The sequence below is a fragment of the Amorphotheca resinae genome (genome assembly GCF_003019875.1).
Source record: "Amorphotheca resinae ATCC 22711 unplaced genomic scaffold M430scaffold_4, whole genome shotgun sequence".
In the NCBI taxonomy this organism is placed as follows: domain Eukaryota; kingdom Fungi; phylum Ascomycota; class Leotiomycetes; order Helotiales; family Amorphothecaceae; genus Amorphotheca; species Amorphotheca resinae.
In genome coordinates this window covers 1,900,880-1,925,083 of record NW_020194474.1, presented here as the reverse complement: position 1 = coordinate 1,925,083, position 24,204 = coordinate 1,900,880, and the positions used below count along the sequence as shown (strand labels likewise).

Genomic DNA, 24,204 nt, shown 5'->3' with positions numbered 1-24,204 from the left:
CATACTTCGGAAATCCCTTCAACTAGCGGGCCCCCTTACTTCGTACTTCGCAGGCCCTAAAGGGGGGGGGGGGGGGGGGGGGCCTCCACGGCCAGCGGGATGGCGATGAGATGGTATCACGATTCACGACAGGGCCAGGAGAACGATTTGGCGGGATCTCCTGCAGCAAGAGAATCTCGAAGCTATGGAGCGCGAGCGGGTTCCTGGCTAAAAGTGCCCAATCAATATGCCGTCTCCGCCTGGGCCGGCCCACATCGACCGCGTCTCCTCAATATCTCCAGGGCAGATCCATGAAGCTCTGTGCATCGCGGCCCCTGGGAATAGACTGGGTTGCCATTCGACGAATCTGACGACGGCAACATCCCTTCGGGGTCCATCACTTCGGCTTCATGGCCCTCCTTGCAAATCGAGGCGAGGGACCCAACATCTGGGACCGGCGGGATTGGCCCAGGTCCGTCCAAAACGGGCGCGGAAAGCATGAGAACGCACAGGTCGTGGTGGAATCAGTGCTCTTAGCAAATCTCTGAGAGAGGTCGAAGGAAGCTCCTGCTCCTCGTCGCCCTCCGCAATATTAAGAATCATCCTCTACTCTCAAGCCACGCTGGTACCAGTGTCAGGAACGAGGCCCCATCTTGATACCGCATACGCTCAGCCTTCTTTTGCACCTTGTTTACCCTTCATACCTTTCATACGGTTCCTACTTCCATCCTTGCATTGAAGACAGTCTGCTTTCCATACATTTCAAGTACATCGGCGCCTTGTACAGCGAGAAACCTCAAGTGAAAGCCATCGCTCGGTTGCACCAACTCTCCAGCGCATCCCAATTGCCCGGCCGGCCCAGAGTGCAACAGATTGCCATTGTTAGCATGGTGCATTGAGACCAACAACTTTCATTCCAGGTATGTCTGGTTGTATAAGACTCCTAAGCCACCTCAATTCTACTCGGGGAGCAGTGGACTGGTTGCCAGGACGTACCAGTGACATTCGACTTCACAACTCCCTCTTAACGTCTAATCCTAGCCTATATGTCGCACAAAGTCCCTCCACACCGAATTTCTCCTCAATCTGGGCCCCAAGGTCTTATAGTATTGGAATACACATGGCACCTGCTGATCGCTTCTCCCTAGAATTCATCATTTCCTCGAATGTCCGCCCATCAACCACTATACTCGAAGAACTATAACTCAAATACCAAGGCCTCCTTCTGGCTGCGGCGTATTCTGAGAACACTTCAGTCTGTCTAATACACCAAAAGTTATCTTGTCACACATCCTATGAGCTGGCACGCGTCTAATACGCTCAATTGTCCCGCCCATATATGATTCTTCAGGTTCCAGGAGAACCTGGTGTAACCCATAAGCTGGCGTATATAGACATTCTAGGCCCACCACGATCTATCTCTTCGCGCCCCGACAACTGTCATTCCTACAATTACCCTGTTCATGCATTTGCCGAACGAGAGCGCCGCACAAATAATGCGGTCTTCAAAAGAAGCCAAGCCCTTGCCTCCACCTAAAGACCACATACCGTCGGCGGAATCCCTTGAGCCTGCCATGGATGGACCACCTTCGCCCGAAGGTATACGTGCCTATACGGAGCAGATGAAGAGGAGCTCAATTTTTGGTAACAACTCTAGAACGAATACACTCACTTCATCTACGGCTTCCTCTCGCTCACGCGAGTCCTCTACGGATAACCCGGTCCTGTCTCGACAGCTATCAGCAAGATCGAGAGGAACCACCATGCCTTCTGCCTGGGATAGGCCTGAAAGCATCCAAATATTTGGGAAGTCAATATTCTCTCGAAGAAAGAAGAGGGACACACATGGAGACAATCTTCATGGACGTTCGGCATCATCACTTGCGATCGGGGAGGATATCAGACGGGAAGCATCGGCAAAGGATCGTTACCACGGCGGCCATTCTCGTCGCGGAACTATGACAAGTTCTCATGAACCTCGAGCGCGACATTATATTTCCAGTCCATTCAACTTCCAGCATGTCACCCATACGCGACACACTCATTTACCAAACCTGCAAAGAACTACGCATATGGAGTTGTTATCGGAGTTCTCTGCCATCCGAGCTTCACAGGCGCCGTCCCATGGTGAATTGAAAGGCATAAGGGCACAAGATTTGCACTTCGAGAATTTCTCTTCCGAGACGCTGACTGCCCCATCAATGCCCTCAGAAGAGTCTGATATCCAGCCACAACGCGAACGCATCAAGCATGCTCAATCACATGACAATTTGAGATCATCCCGGTCCTCTTTATCCCCGAGTTGCCCAGTCGCTCTACCTGCTAGGACATCTTCTCGGACAGCCTCGGTTCTTCTGGAAACATTCGATCCGTTAGCAACCACCACCATTGAGCGGCCACAGACGAATTGTGGCTTTCGGAAACCAGCGCCATTTGGATTACTGACACCACCACCACCACAACAAAGCACATGGAGTGAGCAGCAAGAGTACTTTGCCGAGCGACCAGCGTCACATGCCGTGACAACACCCGGGGATGAGGCGTGGCCATTGGCCTCGTCGCCATCCGGAACCTTTGGAGGAACTGAGCTTACCGATGTGCAAGAGGAAGAGGAAGATTTAGCAACGAGACGACGGTCAAGGATATCCTCCGTAAGCGGAGAATTGAAAGCGTCTCAATCCGTTCCAGCGCTTCGGCTCAAATCTCAGGCTCAAGAGACTCTCTCCAACGAATCGGATGCCGCTTCTATGGTACCACCGCCATCAGCTGGATTAGATTCGTGGGACAACGCTATTGACTACGCTTACGATCACGAGGCTGAGGCCGATTGCGATTATCAATGGGAGCGTCACTCAATTGATGAAGATGACAATACTACCACTACTGATGCAAGCCAATCAACCAATGCTGAACAGCCGGCGTTGGATCTCCACCTAGAGGATGACAACCAGTCCATCTATCATGGTCGTTTTAGACCTTCCCTTCTCGTCCCTTCCTCCTTGGAGATCCCTGAATTGTCCCCAATGTCCAATATCTCCGCAGCTTCATCTGACCCCCGTACACCATCTAACTTTCTTCGGCCAAATCATTCTCGTTCACCGTCCCACGCATCTTCTTTCAAGGAATCCCATGGTTTTCATTTGTCGCCATCATTACTTATCCCGAACGACTTCCAATCTCAGATGGATCAAGAAGCACTATACGAAGAGCATTATAACAGTAACGCTACTTCTGCATCGATGTTCGTGCCGGAGCCTTGCAGCTTTTCTCCTATAGATGAAATTACTTCAAGCACCGCGTCATATCGCTCCTCAGAGTTCTCTCGACGTTCAGCACGAAGTTCGTCCAGCACTCGAACTTCTGCCCCCACCTCCAGGGGTAGCCAAGATTCTATCATGCTGCTTAGTTGTTCTGGAAGCCTCGATCAACTGCACCGCAGTTCATCATCCTCATTGCCAGATCTTACTCCTGCTATGCCGCGCAAGTTTGAGAAGACTCATGCCCTCACCGCGAGCGTCAGTATGTTGAACTTGGAAGAAAGATATGACCCCGGCGAAGCTGCAGCACCGGGTCCAGATGTAAATGATGTGCCATCTATGCGGCACCGACGATACAAAAGTCTTATGCAAGAGCAAGTTCCACGAAGCGGTGGCAATCGCTCTGCGCTACCGCCGAACCTTCTCAATGAAAAGGATCACGTTGATCTGAGCCCAGTAGCGGAATCGTTCATTAGTCCTCCGAAAGAGACGACTGGATTTGCACACGGTAGAAACATCTCGGCGCCTGTTCTGAGCACATTTGTTGGTGCAGTTCCGCCCCGTGCTAGGGCTGCCTCAACCGTTGGAGGTGCAGTACATCGACCTAGCGATAAGAAAAGGGGCAGCTATACGCTATTTCCACAAGTTTGAGAAATATGCCTCTGCGAGATGCTTTAAAGCATGCGCCTAAGTGGTGCAGCGATCGAAGAGAAATCTATACATATATATATACGCCTGATATGGCTAGATTGGCCGACGACGGCTTGACATGATATGACGGATCTGGTTTTTTTTATGTTTGGATATGGAGCATTCGAGCTATTGGCGAGCTTTCGGGAAGGTGGGGCACGGTTTTGGTGTTCTCACAGTTATTTATTTCGCTGGAAGGAGTAAAATTCTTATCATTCGGACTGGGCTGGGCTTGGGGTTTTGGGAAGGAAAACGGACGGGGTTAGGAGACGAAGACCATATAGATGATGGTCTGGATACAGGGAACAGATTACGACATGTCGGGGATGGCGTGTGAAAACAGCTTTTAAGTTCAATCAAAAAGCCCACATAGGGAGCCAGCTTGTAGGAATTTTAGGTGTATATAGATATCAAAAGTTCTATGCACAATTCGAGCTCTTTTCCAAGAAGTACAATTGGGCTTGAAAGCTACAATACTAGCATACCTACCTACTTTACCTTACCTACCTACCTAGCTTACCTTACCTATATGTCGTCGGTATTGTTTTGGTGTTATATCTTTGAGCCTGAGAGACCAGGCATACACGCCGATGTAATGGATGCATACCTCTGGAGCTCGCTGGTTCCGACGACACAATAACCCATAAAACCATAAATGTTTGCAAGACCAGTCATCACGCTTCATTATAACTGCAGCAGGATACCCAGGAGCTTTATTGGATTGTGCGCCACTAAAAAAACATTCATAATGTCTTCTAGAAAGCTCTCATCTGCAGTTGCTAAAGCACAAGACTTCGTCGACTTCGTCAACGACTCCCCAACTCGTACGTTATATTCAATCAAGTGATACAGATCTGACTATTAACAATCTTTAGCCTACCATGCGGTTCATTGCGCGGTGCAACGACTCGCGAAAGCCGGGTTTGAAGAAATCAAAGAGCGAGATAGCTGGTCCTCGAGCCTGCAACCCGGCGGCAAATACTACCTGACAAGGAACGGCTCCTCAATTATCGCATTTGCTATAGGGAAGAAATGGAAGGCTGGTAATCCAATTGGCATGGTTGCCGCACACACCGATTCGTGTACCCTTCGCCTTAAGCCTGTGAGCAAGAAGACGGGTGCTGGATTCATGCAAGTCGGTGTCGAGACTTATGGCGGGGGAATCTGGCATACATGGTTCGATCGAGATCTTAGTATCGCGGGAAGGGCGATGGTTAAGGATGGGAAAGGGAACTATGTCCAGAAGCTCATTAAGGTCGACAGGCCAATATTGCGCATCCCGACGTTAGCTATCCATCTCGAGCGTGCCAGCGTATTCGACCCGAACAAGGAGACTGAACTCTTCCCAATCGCTGGCTTAGTGGCGGCTGAACTCAACAGAATTGGATCAAAGGGCGACGAGAAGATATCTGAGCTGGAGAAGCAGCAGGACGAGGTCGACGGGCCTTTCCGACCGCTCAAAGTCCTCTCAGACCGCCATCATCCATACGTGGTTGAAATTATTGCAGAACACGCCGGGGTGGATCCTGAGGATGTGGTGGACTTTGAGATGGTGCTTTATGATACCCAGAAAGGATGTATCGGTGGTATTAATAACGAGTTAATCTTCTCTGCTAGACTCGACAACCTTGGGATGACCTATACCGCTGTCGAGGGACTGATCACTTCGGTCTCATCGCCATCATCCCTTGATGACGATTCCACCATTCGACTCATATCATGTTTCGATCATGAAGAGGTTGGTAGCACGAGCGCGCATGGCGCGAATTCGAATTTCCTTCCAGCAGTTCTGAAGCGCCTATCCGTCCTTCCCGCCGCTATTTATGATGCAGCATCGGACAATTCATATGACAAGGTGCACAGAGAAGCCGAGCTGGACATTGCTACAGCTTACGAACAGACACTTTCGACCTCATTCATTATTTCCGCTGATATGGCACACTCGGTTAACCCCAACTACATCCATAAGTACGAATCCGACCACCGCCCTGAGATGAACAAGGGCCCCGTTATTAAGGTCAATGCAAACCAACGGTACACAACAAACTCTCCAGGTATCGTTCTTTTGCAGGAGGTTGCTCGTCGGGCAAAACCAAGTCAAGACCCGGCATCGTCTCCTGGAGTCCCGCTCCAACTCTTCGTCGTTCGCAACGATTCATCCTGTGGAAGCACAATTGGTCCCATGCTCTCGAGCGCTCTAGGCACACGTACGATTGACATTGGGAACCCACAGCTTTCCATGCATTCTATCAGAGAGACCGGTGGCGTTTACGATGTTGAGCTCGCAGTGAGATTGTTCGAATCGTTTTTTGAACACTTTTCAGAGTTAGAGTCTAGGATCCTAGTCGACTAGGTCGATGACCAAGTCAACCTAGTATTTATCAACCACTACATAACAAATGCTGTATTAGAATCCCCGTGCAGTTATGTAAGTTCATCGCCAAAGTTTCGAGGTGAATGTGCCTGGTAACCGGCTCACCGCGTCAGACTCTCCAAGGTTTGCAAATCCTCCCAGCCAAGGTTCCGCATGCGTTTCCTAAGCTTATTGGTCCAAATTGAGTTTGTCACTATTGTCTGCACACCCTCTTGGTCACACTCGATGTCTACTGATCTTTTCAGTACCATCTGCACACCCACTTCATCGATCTCCATGTCCAGGTGTGCTCGCATTATCATACGCCACGCAGATCTCTTATGCGCATAATAATCTGGACCTCTCCAGTCCCAGGACAGACCCTCTCCAGCAAAATACCCACAGATGAAGCGAGCTGCTGGAGTGGCCAGCATCTCGTTAAGGACTGACACTTTCCTCCAGGAGTCGGGGAAGAGTGTCCTGCCAGCCTTCACCAGACTCGCAACCAAAGAACGCAGCCAATATAAAGCCGAATCCTCCATCAGTTTATTATTCCTCCAGACCGCTGGATCTCTCCACATTTCTTCATATGTGTCCAGTCTTCCCTCCATGATTTCCTTCCAGCGCTTGAACTTTGTTGCATAGACATCGTTGCCATTTAATGAATCGACGTGGTGAGAAAGGCTCAAGGCCCAGTCGCAAACTTCCAGTCCATAGAGTACCTCGCACCTCTGGATAATGTACTCCAGCCAAAACCGGAACTGCTCTTTCTGATCCTCGGCGCGCGCGTCGTTAATCGCAGTTATATTGTCGACAGTCGCCGTCTTGTCTTCGAAGATGGTAAACTCTACCAATTTCTTAGGTGCCGTTGTTGTCTTTCTCATGTTGCTGCTTGGAGTCATCAAGGTTGCTCTCCTCCAATTAAGCGTTTGCTCCATTCTGTGTCGTTTTCTGAAAGTATCAGATCTGCTCGTCGCTAGGCTGGAGGAGTTGCTCATAATGCACCAGTTCCTCGTCTTCAGGTGGGAAGTCCCCGGTTTCAGGTTCTCTTTCGTACCGAGAGAGGTATCGCTTGATTGCGCAGCTTGCTGCGGCTAAGAGGCCGATGGAGACGAGGATAAGGAGGAGCCCAGTGTCGTATCTGGTGCGGGAAAGTATGAATTTGTAGAATTTTTCCATCCAGGACCCTTGGTGACAAGCGTATGTCTGTTCAGAGAGCGAGTTGAGTACTTTAAAGTAGTGGTATAAACTCTACCTGGTTGTAAGTTATTCCAGTAGTTATTGTGGTGAGAAGAAGTTGTTTTGGAACTACAAATCTTCTACCTTTTGCGCGTTGAGGAAAGAAAGAATTCCAACAAGCGAAGTGCGCTTGATTCAGGACCTCATGAGGCAACGGCTAGTCCAAACCACAATTTCAATGTCCAGTCTTAATCCCAATTATGCACGTCATGTCGTGATTCACTGGTTTTAAGGTTTAGGTTTGGGGGTCTAGTGTGCTGTAATGCTGGTAGCGAGCCGATTAAGGGGGGCCCGTTCCTGAAGCGAGGACCTTGATAGTCATGACCAACCCTTTGAGCCTGAAATATGGTATCTAGTGTCTAGGTTGTTGATTCTGAATTGAACTGAGAATATGCGATTTTGATGCGGACTGAAGGGATTCTGGTATAAACATGTACATTTCATCTCTTTCTCATTTGCATCATCTCTTTCTTTACAGATCAATTGATAATCGACGAGGGAATCATATCTTGACAACGCATTTCCAATCTTTAACTTTCGTTTCTCTGCTCTCGATACCCATTCATACAACCCGAGTCGGATACGATACTCTCTCTCAACTTCTTCATACATGTCCGTACAGTTGGACATATAGAACTTTGTCCTCGCAACACTGTTCATTGGCAGCTGTTTAATCAACTTCTGATTGACGTCCCACGAAGACACCGCCAGTCCAGCCCTTATTTCTTCAAGCAGCATCAAGTCGACTATATCTCTACAAGCCAATACCAATCAAACCGCAATCAAACCCTCTCCAGCCACGGCATACTCCCGGCTACACTACACATCCAACTCCTTCATGCCTTCGCAACCCACAATGTTCCCAACAACCCCCGAATCCAGTACCGTCTATCCCTCATCTCTCGATTCGCAAACCAGCTATCTCTTAACACCCAGCACCGCCTCATGGCTAGCTCCCGATGACCAGATTCCCGAACTCGACCTTGGAGAGGTAATTGAGGAGGAAGAAGAAGAAGAAGAAGCAGATCCACTTGCTGCTAATGGTCATCCTTCAAACCCGAACTCTTCGAATGCGGAATGGGTGCTTGTCTGGGATGCCGCCGATGAGGAGAATCAGGATGAGCACCAGAATGCGGTATCTGAGCAAGCTGTACCATCTGTGGATGAACATCACGTTGATGATCATCATCTTGCACTATGTCTCTGCGAGAATACACAGCATGAAATGGACCAAGACGAGGACGAAGAAGAAGAAGACGAAGAGGAAGACGAAGAGGAAGAGAAAGAGGAAGAGAAAAAAGAAGAAGGAGACGACGACGACGAAGAAGATTTTTATGATTATGATGACGATGAGGACGATGAGGCCCCGCTGTCCGACGCAGAGATTTACGAATGGCTCTCTCACGTCGAGATGCCGCGGCGGCAGACCCCGATCTGGGAGTCGAGGGTCTTGCACCCAGCGAGCGTTCCTGTGTTCAGCACGCCTGATTGCATGATGCAGGAATGGTGGTGATGATGTGGAGGTAATGGAAGGGAGATGAGCAAATCAAATGAAGGAGGTTCTTGTTATTGGGAAGTTGGGTTTAAAGCGGGATAGGGGGGAGCGCGGATGTGTTAAAGCGAGCGATTGTGATAAGAGAATCAGTACTGACTGTGCTTGCTCTAGGCCTTTAGAGCCAAAAAGCGAATAAAAAAAGAAAAGTTCACCCTCACAAAGTCTTCGAAATAATGATACTAGATTATGCTTCTTGAAAAAGAAGTACACAAGAAAAACAATGCACATGTACATTCGCACACCGGGGATTTGCCAGCCCATTTCCGCTTAGTCAGCCGTGCCAACGGTGCCAATCGCATGCCAACGCCAACGTTTAGCGGTAGAATGCCAATACATGCTAACAACGCCAATATTCAACGGTAAGAATGCCAATCGTATGCTAATCGCATACTAACAATGCCAATGTTCGACTCTGGAATGCCCACTGGCGCCCACATACTAGTGGGAAGAGGGGCGACGTGTCGAGGGGTCGGGCGACGTATTGTTTGCCCCAATGTCTGGGATGTGGACATTCACGGCCAGAGTCTTCTGCTCTTGGCTCCCGAGTGACTCTTGGCTCCCGAGTGACGACAAAGGCTTTATTTAAATGAATGATCCTGATATCTCTGCATTTGCTTGATCCTTTGGCCCAAGTAACTGCTTCATCTCAACATTCAATTTCTGGTATGGCAGGCGGCTTCCTCCCGTATCACGAACCTGGCAGTAAGCATCACAAGACAATCCAAACATATTGATCCCTCATTAATCGAACGCAGTTGTCCAAATCCTTATCCTAGTCTCCTTCTTTTACTTCCTTTCTCTCGCCGAATGGCTTTCGGAAAAAGTAATTCGCGCTGGCATCATCGGTCAGATAGCCGTCGGCATCATCTACGGGGTGCCCTTGGCCAACATTCTTATTTTGCATTGGCAGGAGACCTTTCTTGCTCTGGGTTATATTGGCCTGATTCTCATCATATTTGAGGGTATTCGCTCTTGATCACAATCATAGGTCGATTTCCGCTGACGTCATCGAGGTGGTCTTAGCGCCCGGATTGATCTCCTCAAGCAGAATCTACTGCTCAGCAGTTTAGGAGCAGCAACAGGCGTTACCTTTCCAATTGGTCTTTCCTATCTCCTACTTTACTTGGGATTCGGCTATGGTTGGAGTTTGCTGATCTTATCGCGATGCACATAAGGCTGACGTTACCCTAGGGGCTGTTGAGACGTTCATCATTGGAGCTGCACTATCGGCAACTTCTTTGGGTATGTTATTTTGCCAGGTACTTCGGATTTCTCAATTTGCTTACTTGGGAACCCAGGCACAACATTTGCTGTCATCTCCTCAGCTTCCGCAACCGTGGATCTGGCCCAAACCAGGGTGGGCTCAGTCCTTGTAAGCGCTGCGGTCATTGACGATGTGGTTGGTCTCGTGATGTCTAGGTAAGTCATGCTCAAAGTCCCATACGTCCCGGGTACGGATCTCACCCTCCCATTTCTCACCACTAACTTTGATCCGAATAGTGTTATCGGCGACTTGGGCAAGCTTTCAGGCCCAGGATCCGGCGATGCCAATCTTGGCTGGATCATAGGACGTCCGATTGTGGCTTCAATTGCAATGGCTATTCTCACTCCCATCTTCACCAAATTCGTCTTTGCGCCTATCTTTCGGCGTTACATTGAGCGACCCTTTGCGCGGTACGATCATGTTTCGAACATTCTACTCATGGTTCTGGTCCTTTGCGCTTTTATCAGTATCGCCGCATATACTGGAACCTCAATTTTGTTTGGTGCCTTTCTTGCTGGCACGTTCCTCACCTACCTCCCGAGCAAGTATCCTGATGGCCCGTTTGTGGTCACGAGTCGCGAGCAGGGCGAGCGTGAGGCAGAAAAGAGTCCAACATTTGTGCATACATTCGAAGCTTATCTCCTGGGTGTTCAGAATTATCTGATGGCGCCTTTATTTTTTGCCAGCATCGGATTTGCTATCCCTTTTGTTAGTCTCTGGACTGGGAAAAGAATCTGGAGAGGTATTGTTTACACGCTTCTTATGGTATTTGCAAAGGCAAGTTGACCCCATGACATTGCGTAGAAAGAAGTGACTAACACTCCTGCAGTTCATTGTTGGGGCATGGGTTCCATTGTGGTCAGCCCTGTTTCCTCCGAAGACATTGGAAACACAAGGCTCATCGAAGGGGGTGAAAGAACCGAGTGGCGAACCAGGCGACCGACATGAGGAGGTATCGAAAAGATCAAACTCTCAGTTGACCTGGCTATCTGGATTGCTTTTGGGATGTGCAATGGTCGCACGTGGCGAGATTGGCCTCTTGATCATCGAAATAGGATACAACGAGACGCCATATGTAAGCGAGAATGGTTTCATCACTGGGGTATGGGCTATTCTCCTTAACACTATCATCGGTCCAGTTTGTGTCGGTATTTTGGTGAAGTATTATGGAAAGGAGATAGGGAATGGGGCGTGGGGAATAGCAAAGTCGGGGGATATCGGGCCAGAGGATGGAAAAGAGGAAGTCTAGAGGGATGAGCGACTGTTCATTGGCTATGAGAATCAAGCCACGAATTGAGTACCAAAGCATACATCGACTTTGTAACATAAGCCGTTGAAATAAAAGACCATATTTCCTGCCAAGTCAAAGCATACATCGAGTCATCGACTTTGTAGCATCAAGGCGTCGGAATAAAAGAACATGTTTCCCGCTACGTCCCTGAACTCATGCTAGCCAAGCTTGTCCAGACCTTCCATTCGACCTTCCATTCCCTTCAGTCGTCAGCCGCTCAACCTGATGAATGAGGTTATTCGCGGCCCTATTGCCACATTTCGCGACGTCCATGTTGCCAGCCACATTTTCGCAGCAGAAGTCCTCCAGGTAGACCTATCACACTAGCAAGAATAAAAACGTGGTCAGGCTGGTCAATCAGAAGCGGGGTTCTAGCTTGCATCGATTCCCGTTCCCCAAGACTTCTGGCGTATGCCAATATCTAGGCGCCAAGCGCCAAGCGCGCAGACAACCACCTGTGTCCGATCTGGCAGGATTGACTGGTTTAGAGTGTCGGACATATACTTTTGTGGCTATGGCACATGAAGAGTACAAGAACTCTTGATAGAACTCTCGAAATGGCCATCATCAAGTCCAATATCGACTCGCTTTCTCAAGGAAGTCCCCTTCAGCCTGCGACACAACTTCTCGCCACATCAGTTTCAAACCGCCAAAAATGGCAGCCCTGACCCAGTATGATGTATGTTATATTATCTGAGCTCTTCTTTCTCTCATATTATCATATGTCAATATCTTGCGTGTCGCGATGCCCACAGATTTTCTGAATTCGCTTCCCCCTCTTGCGTGGAAAATTACGACTTACTGACTTTAAATTTATAGTGGCTCCTTGCCATCATCACCATCGCATTCTGTTTCAGTGCGTTCGGTAACGGTGCAAACGATGTCGCAAACTCCTACGCAACTTCCGTGGCAGCAAGGACCCTGACCATGGTTCAAACCGGATTCCTGTCAATTATCACTGAATTCGTCGGTGCTGTGGCTCTAGGAGCCCGAGTCACATCCACCATCAAGAATGGAATCATCTCTATCGATCGGTTTAATGGAGAGCCTGGCGTGTTGATGTTGGCGATGACTTGTGCTGAAATCGGGAGTGCCGCTTGGTTGATGATAGCCACAAGATTTGGGCTGCCGGTTTCCACAACCCAGACTACTGTCGGTGCTTTAATCGGCGTGGGATTTGCTTCCCAAGCACCCATCAAATGGGCGTGGCAATCGGGCAGTGTTTCTCAGGTTGCTGCGTCTTGGGGTATCGCTCCAGGGATCGCGGCAGGATTCTCTGCCATAATCTTCGCGACTATCAAATATCTCGTTTTGGAGCGGAACGAGCCTCTGAAATGGGCTATGAGGTTGATCCCATTCTATCTGGCGTTCACTGCGGCTATGCTGGCACTCTTCATCGTGGTCGAAGCGCCAACAGCACCTTCACTCGAGGAGTTTGGTGCCGGGAAAGCATCGGGTATCATTTTGGGGGTGTTCTTCGGATCGCTTCTCATTGCCTATGTCTTCTTCATGCCATACTTCCATCGAAGGTTGATTCGTGGCGATGCCCGACTGAAGTTCTATCATATTCCACTTGGTCCCCTGCTGTGGAGGGAGGATCCATGGATTTATTTCCCTGGCAACCCTGACGGTGAAGTTGTGCTTGATCACTACGAGAACGCTTACAGGCGAGACACACCCGCCGATTCTCCAGTGCTGGCACCCAACCCCGATAAGCAATATTCCGAGAAAGATGTCGCTGTCAAAGATTCAGTGGATGTGGAGCAAAACCAGCCCTTACCGCCAGTCAAAGAGAAGCGATTCATGGAACCACAGGAACGCTTTCTGGCTCCCACGGCTCACCTTCCGCTCTACAATCCACAACGAATGTGGTCCTGGGCCAAGTTTATCGCCCTCCAAGGTGTCACTCGCGACTGTGTATCTCACGCCTCTGAAAAACTGGCCAAGACCCACAAATTCGCGATTCATTATGACAACAAAGTTGAGCATCTCTGGACATATCCTCAGGTTGCCAGTGCTATGTTGATGTCAATAGCACATGGCTCGAACGATGTCGCCAATGCCGTTGGGCCGTGGTCAGCTGCGTATTCTACCTACGAGGCTGGAATCGTGGCCACCAAATCCCCAACCCCAGTCTGGATGCTTGTCGTTGCTGGATTGTTGTTAGGCCTTGGATTCTGGGTCTTCGGTTACCACATCATTCGTTCCTTGGGCAATAAGATCACTCAATTGTCACCCACTCGCGGATTCAGTATGGAGCTTGGGTCAGCCATCACTGTGTTGTTGGCTTCCAGACTTTCACTGCCCGTTAGTACAACACAGTGTTTGACTGGTTCTACCGTTGGGGTGGCTCTGATGAACTATGATGTGCGTGCTGTGAACTGGAGACAGGTGGTGTGGATCTTTAGTGGATGGGTTTTGACATTGCCGGTTGCGGGGTTGATTGCGGGGCTTTTGATGTTGATGGCGTTGAATGTGCCGCATTTCTAAACTCTCGTGCCGAATAAGCTTAGCATATCATATAGTTTTGCAAGGGCAACAAGCAAAGAAGCAACGGGGTTGAAATCTGAGCAGGAGGGGGGTTTCAAAAGTTGTATGAATTAGCGGTGTTTATAGCTGTCATAGTAATAGAGAAGCGTTGCAAATATTTCACCTACATTTCTATAGACTACAAGGGATGTATTATAGCTGCTATCTGGGTATCCTCTGGTTGATATAGACAGACCATCGTCGGTCTCGCTTAGGGGCCGTCTTCGTCGCATTTACCTTTTAACTTAAATTTAGTTTGATTTAACCCACATTCTCTACTTCCACTCGTTAATTGTCAGGGGAAATGCGGAGTCAAAACGTGCCAAGTACAAAAGGATCAAAATTTGCAGGAAGGATACATAAGACGTTAGTCGGCAGTGACACTCTGCTCAACTTCGATTGGTCCACCAACGGGATGCATCGCGACTCACTTGGCACAACAATCTTGCCTTGGCATCAAGAGCACGTGGGACCATGGCTACATTATGGCTCTGGACTTGAGGCACGTGCTAGATAGTCGGCGATGAAAATGAAAACCACAACTCTCGACCCATCTCAGCAGGCATACACTGTCTCGAAATGCTTTCCAGCATCTGGCGGACACTGCGGAAGGTGGCACATCACCTAGATGTAGACGTACCGAAGCTCGCGGGGCCTGTCCGCGAGATGATACTTCGAAACTGGTACCTAGGATTCACCTTTTTTGGAGGGCCAGCTGTTCACTTTCAAATCGCGAGTACTGTCGCTCCGTATTGAGATTGCCCACGAGCTGATGAGTACATAGTTTCGTCAAAGATTCGCTGAGAAATATGCTTGGGTTGATGATCAGATGGTGAGCAATGCTTCGCAATCGACCGCACTGGTTGACTAACTAAAACGCACTGATAGTACAAGGAGATGTTCTCCCTGTGTCAGGCCCTCCCTGGGCCGGGTAGTACGAAGATGATTTTTTGCCATAAATCTCATCCACGGCAGGTTCATTGCTGGCATACTCTCGTTCTTTATCTGGAGGTATGTGTGTCTGTTAGATGCGACTGCGCGGCATAGACGGTTTTAAATGCTGCATGCCTCAGCGTTGGCCCATCCGTGCCTGGCCACTTCCTGTCTACCTACCTAGACAACCCTTGCTTTATCTTGATTCTCATATTACCCTCGCCCGCTTGAGCTTCAAAATATTTGAACGCATGCTTAGAAGAGGATGTACAAAGCCCGGCAAAATTTCGATAATGTCGCGTGGGACAAGAATGACGATGCCGAGGAGGAGTCCCAAATGCGACTTCGTAGGAAAGACACCTGTCGCCAGGTCGAAAGCCTCGTCAAGCAGAAATGCGGCAAACCTGCTACACTGGTATCACCACTAGTAATTGGCGGCCTCAATATCCATTACAGGGTCCATCTCGAAGGCGAAGACGACTTCTCCGATGTCATGGTGCGGCTGCCCTGGCCCTACGCAGCCTGCTCCCCCGGCGAGAAAGTCGTCTACGAGGCGGCGACGGCGGAGTTTTTAAGACTGAACACGCGCATCCCGGCTGCCCAGGTCCTCTATTATGGTCGGGATTCCAACGTCGGGCCGTTCCTCATCCTCCGCCGGATCGAACACCTAGGCGACATGACGGACGCTCTGGCTGTTCCTGGTCTGGATCCCAACCTGACTCCCGTTCTGAACTTGGAGCTCCCCGATAGCAAGCTGCGAAGTCTGTGGGGCAATATCGCGTCGTGTTTACTGGAGGTAGTGAAACCTACCTTTCCTCTCATCGGCTCGTTGGTCGAGGTTGATGGATCCTTCCGCATTGCCGCCCGACCTCTTACTCAAAACATGAGCAGCATGACCCAGCTCGCTCATATTCCCCCGGCTACCCTTCCTCTGGAGAACGAGACCTATGTAACAGCCGACGAATGGTACGAGGAATTAGCCAATATGCACCTGGCACAACTCATCTTTCAACACAATGACCTCGTCTCGTCCGAGGACGACTGTAGGAACAAGTACGTCGCTCGTCAGCTATTCCGAAGACTGGCTAAACAAGGTCGGCTATCAACATTCGGATTCGTCCAAGACGATTGGTCCGCCTGCGCCAAAACGATGCATCCAAGGTGTCCGGCTCCAGACAGATCGGGCCCATTTCGCCTCTGGTGTGATGACTTCAGACCGGCCAATGTCCTCCTGGGCCCAGACGACGGCGTGGCTGCCGTGATCGACTGGGAGTTCACATATGCTGCACCCACGCAGTTTATCCTCGACCCTCCTTGGTGGTTACTCTTCGAAACACCGGAAATGTGGCCTTCTGGTATCGAGGAGTGGAGCAGGGCTTACGAACCACATTTGAAGATATGGCTCGAGGCGATGGAGGAGGAGGAAAAGGGGGCCGAGTTTCTCCACGCCCTGCCACTTTCGGTGCATATGCAAGAGAGCTGGAGGATGGGCCGCTTCTGGCTCAACTACGCAGCTAGAAAGAGCTGGGCGTTTGATGCCGTCTTCTGGACGTACTTGGACGAGCGGTTCTTTGGCGAGCGGGACAAGGAAGTTCTTGATAAGGACTTGTGGAAGACACGACTGCATCTCTTAGGGGAGGAGGAGCGACAGGCCATGGAGCCGTTTGTACAGCAGAAGATGGAGGAGTCTCGGGAACGAACCCTGGTTGAGTGGGACCTGGTTGAGGCAAAGCAGCGTTTATCAGAGCTGTTGTTTGATTAACTGCCTGCCAAGCAGTCGTCCCGGCAGCGCATGCCTTGTGCGTCCCAAAAAGGGGCTGTGATGTCCTACTTCGTACTTAGGGTAATAATCCAATACTTTCTGTTCGTGCTTCCCAGAATGGCCTAATCCTAAGAAGGGTGAAAGTAGTCAAAATTTCGAACGTTCTGTTGATCTGCCACCCCAATTTTTTAGGGGAACATTCGAGAGGTGCACAGTACGAATTATTCCCATTTGAAAATCGTCATTGACTTGGGCAAGGATTTCGAAACTGGCGCACAGGGGAGGCTCTTAATCCTCTAAGATAGTAAAGTACCTATCTAGGGTAACGTCTCGCGAACTAGCACGGCTTGATTGACTACTAGCTTCCTCTAGAGACACAGTATCCTGACTTAATTCCCTACAAAAGTCCGGATTCTATCTACATAGCTCAGATTACTACAAGACCTCAAAATCTAAATCAGGCAGTAACTTAACTTATCGATAACTAAGGAAAACAGATTCTTTTAAAGTAAGGTAAGCTAGTATCTATATCTTGTAGACACTTTTAGTAAACTTGTATACTTGTCTACTTTTCCTTGCTATCTAATGCCGTAAAATCAAATGTATAGATAGGATAGCGGTAGAATGAACCCGGCTGCCGGCACAGTAGTTACCAGATACTGTTAGAGATTAGTATTACGGGTAATATAGTAGAGAATTATAGTCGAGTAGCCTCTAAGTCGTAGTATACTTTAATTTAAATCTAAACTAATTCTTACCTTCCTTCCTTACCCCTTACTCCTTAAGATATATATATACTACCTAAGAACCTTAAGTAGCCTTAGCGTACTTATAAGTACGTAAGGCCTACGTATTCCTAATCTTACTCCTTTAAGTCCCTAACATTACCTCTTTCTTTTATAGCTCTATCTTAGAGTCGTGTAAGCTATACTAGATATAGTGCCTTCCTAGAGTTACGTAAAACCTATACTAGATATAGCTAAGCTCCTTTCTTATAGCGCGTACCTAAGATAAGTAAGGGCTGTACTAAGTAAGCCTTATACCTCTCCTTATAGCTCTTACCTTATATATAAACTATTCTTACCTTAAAACCTTAAAATAATATAGTATAAATATAAGAAAAAAAGAATATCTCTTTCTTTTATTTACCTTTTGTCTTTATCTATACTTATAGTAGCGTACTTATTATACTAGATTTGTACTAGCGCGTTCTTAATAAGCTATATAATAAAGGCTTTAGCTACTCTTTACTTATAGTACCTTATCTACGTAAGAATTTGTTTAATATAAAGAATTATTTATAAAGCCTTACTAAATGTTTATATTATGTTATTAGTAAGTATCTTATAATATACTACTAAAAAAGAGTATATAAAGAGACAAACTTTCTCTTTTTTACCTTTCTTTTTCTCTCTTTTTAAATTAAGTAGCCTTACCTCTTATACTTCTTTAGTACTACCTTTCTTAAGCCTTCTTTCTTAAGCTATTACCTTATATCTTATGCCTTTTCTTATTTTCTCTTTAACCCCTTTTTTACCTTATATAATACTACTTTACTATAGCTAACCTTACTTACTTCTATACTTATAAGGCGTACTCTTACGCCTCTCTTACGCTTACTACGTCTACTACGTAAAGACATAAGTAGCTAAGCCTAAGCTTACTTATATTACTTAAGTAAGTTAGACTAAGTATAACTAATGTACTACTAAGCGTAAAGCTTATTATAAGATCTTATAAGAGTTTATAGCTAAGCTTAATAAGTTACTTCTCTTATCTAATTATACTAAAGCCGCTATTATAGCTAATCTTGTCTTTACTTACTTTATAACCCTTAAGGTAAAGCTAGGGCCTTACTAGTACTCTTTTACCTAGTGTATTAAGAGCTATTTTTACTAAGCCTGTCTTTAAGGCCTCTTATAGCCCTTATATACTACTACTAAAGCCGTCCTAATTATAGTTAACGTACTATAAGGTCTCTACTACTTAATTAATATTATAATAAATACTTATTAATATAACGTAAGTGTCTTTTTTACTTTACTAGTACTTACTAACCCTAGTTAGTCTAACCTCTTACTTGTTACTAAGATAGATCCTTATAATAGTAATAATAATAATAATAATAATAATAATATAAAGGATAATAAGGATAATAATAGTAATAATAAGTAGTAGTCTAGTCTAGTAGTCTTAGGCTATATAGTCGTAAGGCTTAGGTTACGTATATATATTACTAGTGTACGACTAAGACTTATTTTTACCTTTTTTCTTTTTTTTCTTTTCTAAATTAATAACTATTCTTAACCTAACTACTTACTATAACTTATACCTTCTCTAGTATTTTCCTTTTATAATACTACCTTAGTCCTTAATTAGTACTACTTTCTTATACTTTTAGACTATATCTATAACGTTTCTAAGGTTTCTTACTAGCTCTTATATATTGTTTATAAGAGTATACTTCTTTTATCTTACTAAGTATTACCTTCTTATAGCTCGTTCTTTATATACTAGAATTAATTCTACCTTAAACTCTTCTTACTCTTTTATAACGTCTAGGCTAAGTAGCTCTAGTATTACACTAGCTTTATAGTAGTACGGCTCTAGTAAAGACATATAGAATATAAGGTAGATTTTAAATACTAAGAGTAACTTAAGCTTATAGACTAACTTATTTAACGTAATATAAGTAACTTTAAAAGGGCTAAGGTAGTAATCTAATAGCTTCTTGTTAGGCCTAGTAACTTAAAGGTATTTAGTTAAGAGTATTACTTTATTACTTACTTAAAAGGATATAGGTTTGTGTTTCTTATTATAGAATCTCTTTTATACTTTAATAGTATTATACTAGTATTTATCTAGTACTACCCTCTCTTCTTTAATCTACTTTACTCTCTTATATACTACTACTACCTCTCTTTCTATAATGTTGTCCTTAACATTAACCTAGATCTCTAGTAAGAATCTATATAGTATATAAAACAAGGTTACCCTTATTAAAGAGTATACGCTATTATTATATATAAATTTAGCTAGAGTAAGTTTTAATACCTAGTCGTCTTACTTATACGTTACGTAGACCTAAAAGTAGTGTTTAATTATCTAGTTCTATACCTTAGTCTAACTATTACTTTATAAGTAAAAGGTAGTACTAAGCTAGTGCCTTACTTTTAAGTAAAAACATAAAGAGGCCTAAAACTTACTTATAAACTAAGGGCCCTTATTTAATATAATCTCTTTTAGAGTCTTAAAATCCTTAACTATATAGTATATAAAGAGTTTTACTAGCTATAAGGCTATAATCGTCTTATAGTATAAGATATAGTACACTACCTTTATATACTTGTTAATAACTATAAGACATAAGTTAAATACCTTTTTATTAAACTTACTTAAGAGTAGGCCTATAATAAAATCTATTAAAATCTATACTTAAGGCCTTATTAGCTATTCTAGTAGTACTAACCTACTATATAGCTAGTACTTCTTAGGTTTAGTCTTCTAGTAGACTATATAAGTCTTAACTTATTCCTTAATATTATAGTATATACCTTACTAAAAGTATTTACGTTAAAGAAGCTCTAGTATCTTAGTAGTACTAAAGTACCTTACTATTAGGTCGTTATAGTTAATTATAAGGATCTTACTCTTTAAGGCTTTACTTTTTAAGATATAGACCTAGCTATTATACTAAAGTAGACTTATTAAGTTAACGTACTACTCTAAGTAGTTATCTCTTTTATTCTTAAGTTCTTTACTTATGTTATCTCTTATAATATTACCTTAAATTTAGGTATCTAAGCTTTATTGTCTTTCTTTTATCTTATTACTAGGGCCTTATAGGCTCTTTATAGTAGTCTTACTACTACTAAGGCCTTATTACTTCCTTAAGGTAGTCTTACTATTACTAAGGCCTTATTACCTTCTTATAGTACTAGTACGTACCTTATGTATTAGTATTAATTCTTATCTTTTTCCTTAAATAAAAGTGTCTTTTTATTAGGTATTCTAGATTAAGTTAGTTATTAATTCTAATAGTATATTATATACTATTTTAAGGCCTGTCGCTAACTTAGTAGACTCTTATAAGACAAGGTATCTATAGTTACTAGTCTTAGTAATAAGGTTAAGCTAGGTCTTAGCTACGTTACATATACTTAATAGCCTTATAGCGTCTTACCTAGTTTATAGCTACTAATACTTAGGTTAGCCTAAGATATCTTGTCTTACTTAAAGGTCTTTACTCCTTAAGAGTTCTAGAGATCCTACTTTTATAGCTAAGATCTATTACTCTTTTATTATAGTACTAGTAACTCTTATTAAAAGTATACCTCTTAGCTTTTCTCTTAAGGCTAAGAGTAAGTCTTACTTAATCTTATTAGTACTAGACTTATAGTCTAGGCGCCTTAATAGGCCGTTAGTAAGGTTACTCTTACCTAGCTAGTACTTAATACTAAAATTAAACTTAGCTAGCTTTTAGACTTAACGTACTTGTCTCTTATTAAGCTTTTCTTTTTTTATAAACTATTTTAGGTTATTATAGTCTATCTTAACTATTACTAGTATAGAGGTATAGCTAAGATAGTGTCTCTAGTACTTAAACGCTATAATAATTACTAGTATCTCTTAGTTATAAGTTAGGTAGACTTATTATACTAGGTTTAGCTTCTTTAAGTAAAAGGTAATAAGGTACTACTACTTTATGTCCTCTTAGCTAATAAGTTATAACAAAACCTTAGCTATAGTAAACTAAGATACATTAGTCTTAATAAGTATAAGTAACTTTAGCGTAAAGTAAGTAAGTATTAAAGTAGTTATAAATACCTCTTTTAGCTTATTAAATACGCGTTACACTTTCTTTCTAAACACTAGAGGCCTTACCTTCTTACCTTAATTTGTACTCTTTAAGAGGTTAGTAAGTAGTACTATTAGTTATAAGTAGCCTTTAATAAACTAGTAGTAAAAGTTTATAAAACCTAAGAATACTTAAATATCTTAGAAAGTACGTAGTACTAGTTACTCTCTAATTATAAAGACCTAGCTTAACTTTATTAATACTCTCTTAGTTAAAATAACAAAACCTAAGAACTTTATAGACTAAGTATTAAAATTATATTTCTTAAGGTTAATATAAAAGTTATACTATTATAACTATTTAAGTACTTAGTATATATATATTATATAGTCTTTTACTTTTTCTAAAAAGATTAGAATGTTGTCTAGGTAGATTATATAAGTAACGTCTACTAGGCCTACTAGTACCTTGTTAATATACTACTAGAATATAGCTAGCGCGTTACATAATCTAAAAGGTATAACGTAATACTTAAAATAGCTATATTATATATAAAACGCTATCTTTTACTTATTACTAGGCTAAATATAAATATAGTAGTAAGTATCTTTTAAGTTAAGCTTTATAAAGACTATAGCTCTCTTAAGCTAATCTAGTATCTTACTAATTAGTAGTAAAGGCGTCTAATTCTTAATAGTAATCTTATTTAGTATCTAGTAGTTAACGTAAAAGCGTAAGCCCTTATCTTTCTTTAGTATAAATATAATAAGTATACTTACTAGACTATAAGACCTTTTAATCTAGCCTTTTTCTAACTTATTCTTTAAGTATTCTTATAATACCTTTATTTCTTTCTTTACTAGTAAGTAAAGTAGTCTTTATAATAGCTTAGTGTTAGGTTTTAGCTTAATTATATACTAAGCCTTGTTTTTATCTAAAAGCCTTCTTACTTTTTTATTACTAAACACACGTATAAAATCCTTATACTTAGTAAGTATATATAGCGCTATTAACGTACTATTACTAAGTATAGCTACTATAAGAAGGCTACTATAACCTCTTTTAAAAAACGCTCTAAATAGTAGTATATCTTTTTCTTTTTCTAAGACCTATACAAATTCCTTAGGTTTTATAATCTTTACGCCTTTATATACTTAGTAATACTCTTATGTCTTAATAACAAAATTAATCTTAAGGTTTACCTTATAGAGCTATAAGTATCTAAGTACTATTAAGTATACTTTTAGGTTTACGGCTAAGAACTTATACATGTCTTCTTAGGTCTTACCCTTTAAGTTAGTAGCGCTTACTAAGACTTAATACTCTCTAAAGACAAAAATTAAGTTACTATTAACTATTTAAAGCTATAAGTATAAAAAAGTAGTGTTTTTATTATACTACTTATACTTAACTATAAAGGACTAAGAGACTATATTAGCCTTTACCTTACTATTAATTAGACCTTATACTTTCTTTACTCTTCTTTAGTTATCTTATACTTTAATAGTAATAAGAAGGCGTATCTTTAGCTACTTCTTATAATCTAACTACCTTCTTTTATTAAAGAGGCCTAAGTTAATTAAGGTAACTATCTTTAGGTCTTTTCTTTTTCTAAGTTAGTACACTTATTAGCCTTCTTAAGGTAGGCTAGGGCTATATAGCCCTTTTCTTTATAGACGTAGTAGACGACCTCTAGGCATGTCCTTAGCGTAGATATAAACCTATAATCCTTTATATAATGTCTCTTTCCTTTATACTTATAGTATTCTAGGTATAGGCCTAGGTTTAAGCTAGATTATAGTAGTGTGTTATTAACGTCTATACTAAGGTATTAAGAAGAAAAAGCTATAAAAAAATTAAAAACGGTCGTCTACGCCTCTTACTACCCTAAAAACTTAAAAATAAACAATAGAATTAAAATTAGTACCTTTAGATACTCTTTAGAGTACTAGTAGACTATAGACAAGCTTATAGTAACAGATAGTAGGTATGCTAGACTTAAACAGAGCTAGTACTACTTACTTATAAGTAAGAGCTAGTACTCTTATACCCTAACTAAGAGCTATAATAAGGAGCTAGAGAGTAGTAAGAGTAATAAAGACAATAAGACAAAGAAAATTATATAAAGGATTAAAGCCTATATAATACTAGGTAAAGAAGAAAAGGCGTTATGTCTCTTATATAACCTTATTACTATAATAACGATAGTAGTAAAGATAAGAGCTATAAACACGACAACTCTTTTATATACTCTTAAGTCTTCTTTTAACAATAACCTAGTAATAATTAGACAATTAAGAATAATGAATAAGGAAAATACTTATTATAAACGGTCGTCTACGCCCCCTACTACCCTAAAAACTCGAGAATAAACGATAGAATCAAAATCAGTACCTTTAGATATCCCCTAAAGTGCTAGTAGACTATAGGCAAGCCTATAGTAACGGATAGTAGGTATGCTAGACTTAAACAAAGCTAACACTACCTACTTACAGGTAAGAGCTAGTACTTCTATACCCTAACTAAGAGCTATAGTAAGAAGCTAGAGAGTAGT

General features: G+C 43.4%; 8 protein-coding genes across 8 annotated transcripts; 7 read left to right on the top strand and 1 right to left on the bottom strand.

The window, feature by feature from the left end:
• Positions 1-1,475: 1,475 nt before the first annotated feature.
• On the top strand, positions 1,476-3,887 carry M430DRAFT_26966 (hypothetical protein; the record flags this gene model as incomplete). The annotated part of the gene is made up of 1 exon (XM_024865483.1): positions 1,476-3,887. The coding sequence occupies one exon, from the start codon at positions 1,476-1,478 to the stop codon at positions 3,885-3,887; it is 2,412 nt and encodes an 803-aa protein (XP_024722648.1).
• Positions 3,888-4,011: 124 nt separating this feature from the next.
• Positions 4,012-4,341, top strand: M430DRAFT_34340 (hypothetical protein). The gene has a single exon (XM_024866531.1). It carries the CDS (start codon positions 4,042-4,044, stop codon positions 4,261-4,263), a length of 222 nt encoding a protein of 73 aa, XP_024722647.1. The 5' UTR covers positions 4,012-4,041; the 3' UTR covers positions 4,264-4,341.
• Positions 4,342-4,674: 333 nt separating this feature from the next.
• M430DRAFT_99472 (hypothetical protein) lies at positions 4,675-6,279 on the top strand (the record flags this gene model as incomplete). The annotated part of the gene is made up of 2 exons (XM_024870188.1): positions 4,675-4,750; positions 4,802-6,279. The coding sequence occupies 2 exons, from the start codon at positions 4,675-4,677 to the stop codon at positions 6,277-6,279; spliced, it is 1,554 nt and encodes a 517-aa protein (XP_024722646.1).
• Positions 6,280-6,340: 61 nt separating this feature from the next.
• M430DRAFT_226190 (hypothetical protein) lies at positions 6,341-7,613 on the bottom strand. The gene has a single exon (XM_024864731.1). The coding sequence runs from the start codon at positions 7,275-7,277 to the stop codon at positions 6,402-6,404; it is 876 nt and encodes a 291-aa protein (XP_024722645.1). The 5' UTR covers positions 7,278-7,613; the 3' UTR covers positions 6,341-6,401.
• Positions 7,614-8,588: 975 nt separating this feature from the next.
• Positions 8,589-9,140, top strand: M430DRAFT_34338 (hypothetical protein; the record flags this gene model as incomplete). The annotated part of the gene is made up of 1 exon (XM_024866530.1): positions 8,589-9,140. A coding segment is annotated over one exon (276 nt), but the record flags the coding sequence as incomplete, so codon positions are not given.
• A 578-nt stretch (positions 9,141-9,718) lies between these two features.
• On the top strand, positions 9,719-11,673 carry M430DRAFT_65648 (hypothetical protein). Its single transcript, XM_024869192.1, has 7 exons — positions 9,719-9,775; positions 9,829-10,035; positions 10,087-10,212; positions 10,265-10,315; positions 10,372-10,492; positions 10,574-11,114; positions 11,167-11,673. The coding sequence occupies exons 1-7, from the start codon at positions 9,739-9,741 to the stop codon at positions 11,584-11,586; spliced, it is 1,503 nt and encodes a 500-aa protein (XP_024722643.1). The 5' UTR covers positions 9,719-9,738; the 3' UTR covers positions 11,587-11,673.
• A 610-nt stretch (positions 11,674-12,283) lies between these two features.
• On the top strand, positions 12,284-14,118 carry M430DRAFT_137784 (hypothetical protein; the record flags this gene model as incomplete). Its single annotated transcript, XM_024862530.1, has 2 exons — positions 12,284-12,307; positions 12,448-14,118. The coding sequence occupies 2 exons, from the start codon at positions 12,284-12,286 to the stop codon at positions 14,116-14,118; spliced, it is 1,695 nt and encodes a 564-aa protein (XP_024722642.1).
• A 582-nt stretch (positions 14,119-14,700) lies between these two features.
• M430DRAFT_41236 (hypothetical protein) lies at positions 14,701-16,852 on the top strand (the record flags this gene model as incomplete). Its single annotated transcript, XM_024867464.1, has 4 exons — positions 14,701-14,889; positions 14,942-14,989; positions 15,046-15,168; positions 15,350-16,852. Exons 1-4 carry the CDS (start codon positions 14,737-14,739, stop codon positions 16,850-16,852), a joined length of 1,827 nt encoding a protein of 608 aa, XP_024722641.1. The 5' UTR covers positions 14,701-14,736.
• Positions 16,853-24,204: the final 7,352 nt, after the last annotated feature.

Coding starts and splice junctions, on each gene's coding strand:
- M430DRAFT_34340 (XM_024866531.1), top strand. CDS start 4,042: ATGGAGCATTCGAGCTATTGGCGAGCTTTCGGGAAGGTGGGGCACGGT.
- M430DRAFT_226190 (XM_024864731.1), bottom strand. CDS start 7,277: ATGAGCAACTCCTCCAGCCTAGCGACGAGCAGATCTGATACTTTCAGA.
- M430DRAFT_65648 (XM_024869192.1), top strand. CDS start 9,739: ATGGCAGGCGGCTTCCTCCCGTATCACGAACCTGGCA. Junction 9,776..9,828: donor CCCGTATCACGAACCTGGCA/GTAAGCATCACA, acceptor AATCGAACGCAG/TTGTCCAAATCCTTATCCTA. Junction 11,115..11,166: donor TTCTTATGGTATTTGCAAAG/GCAAGTTGACCC, acceptor ACACTCCTGCAG/TTCATTGTTGGGGCATGGGT.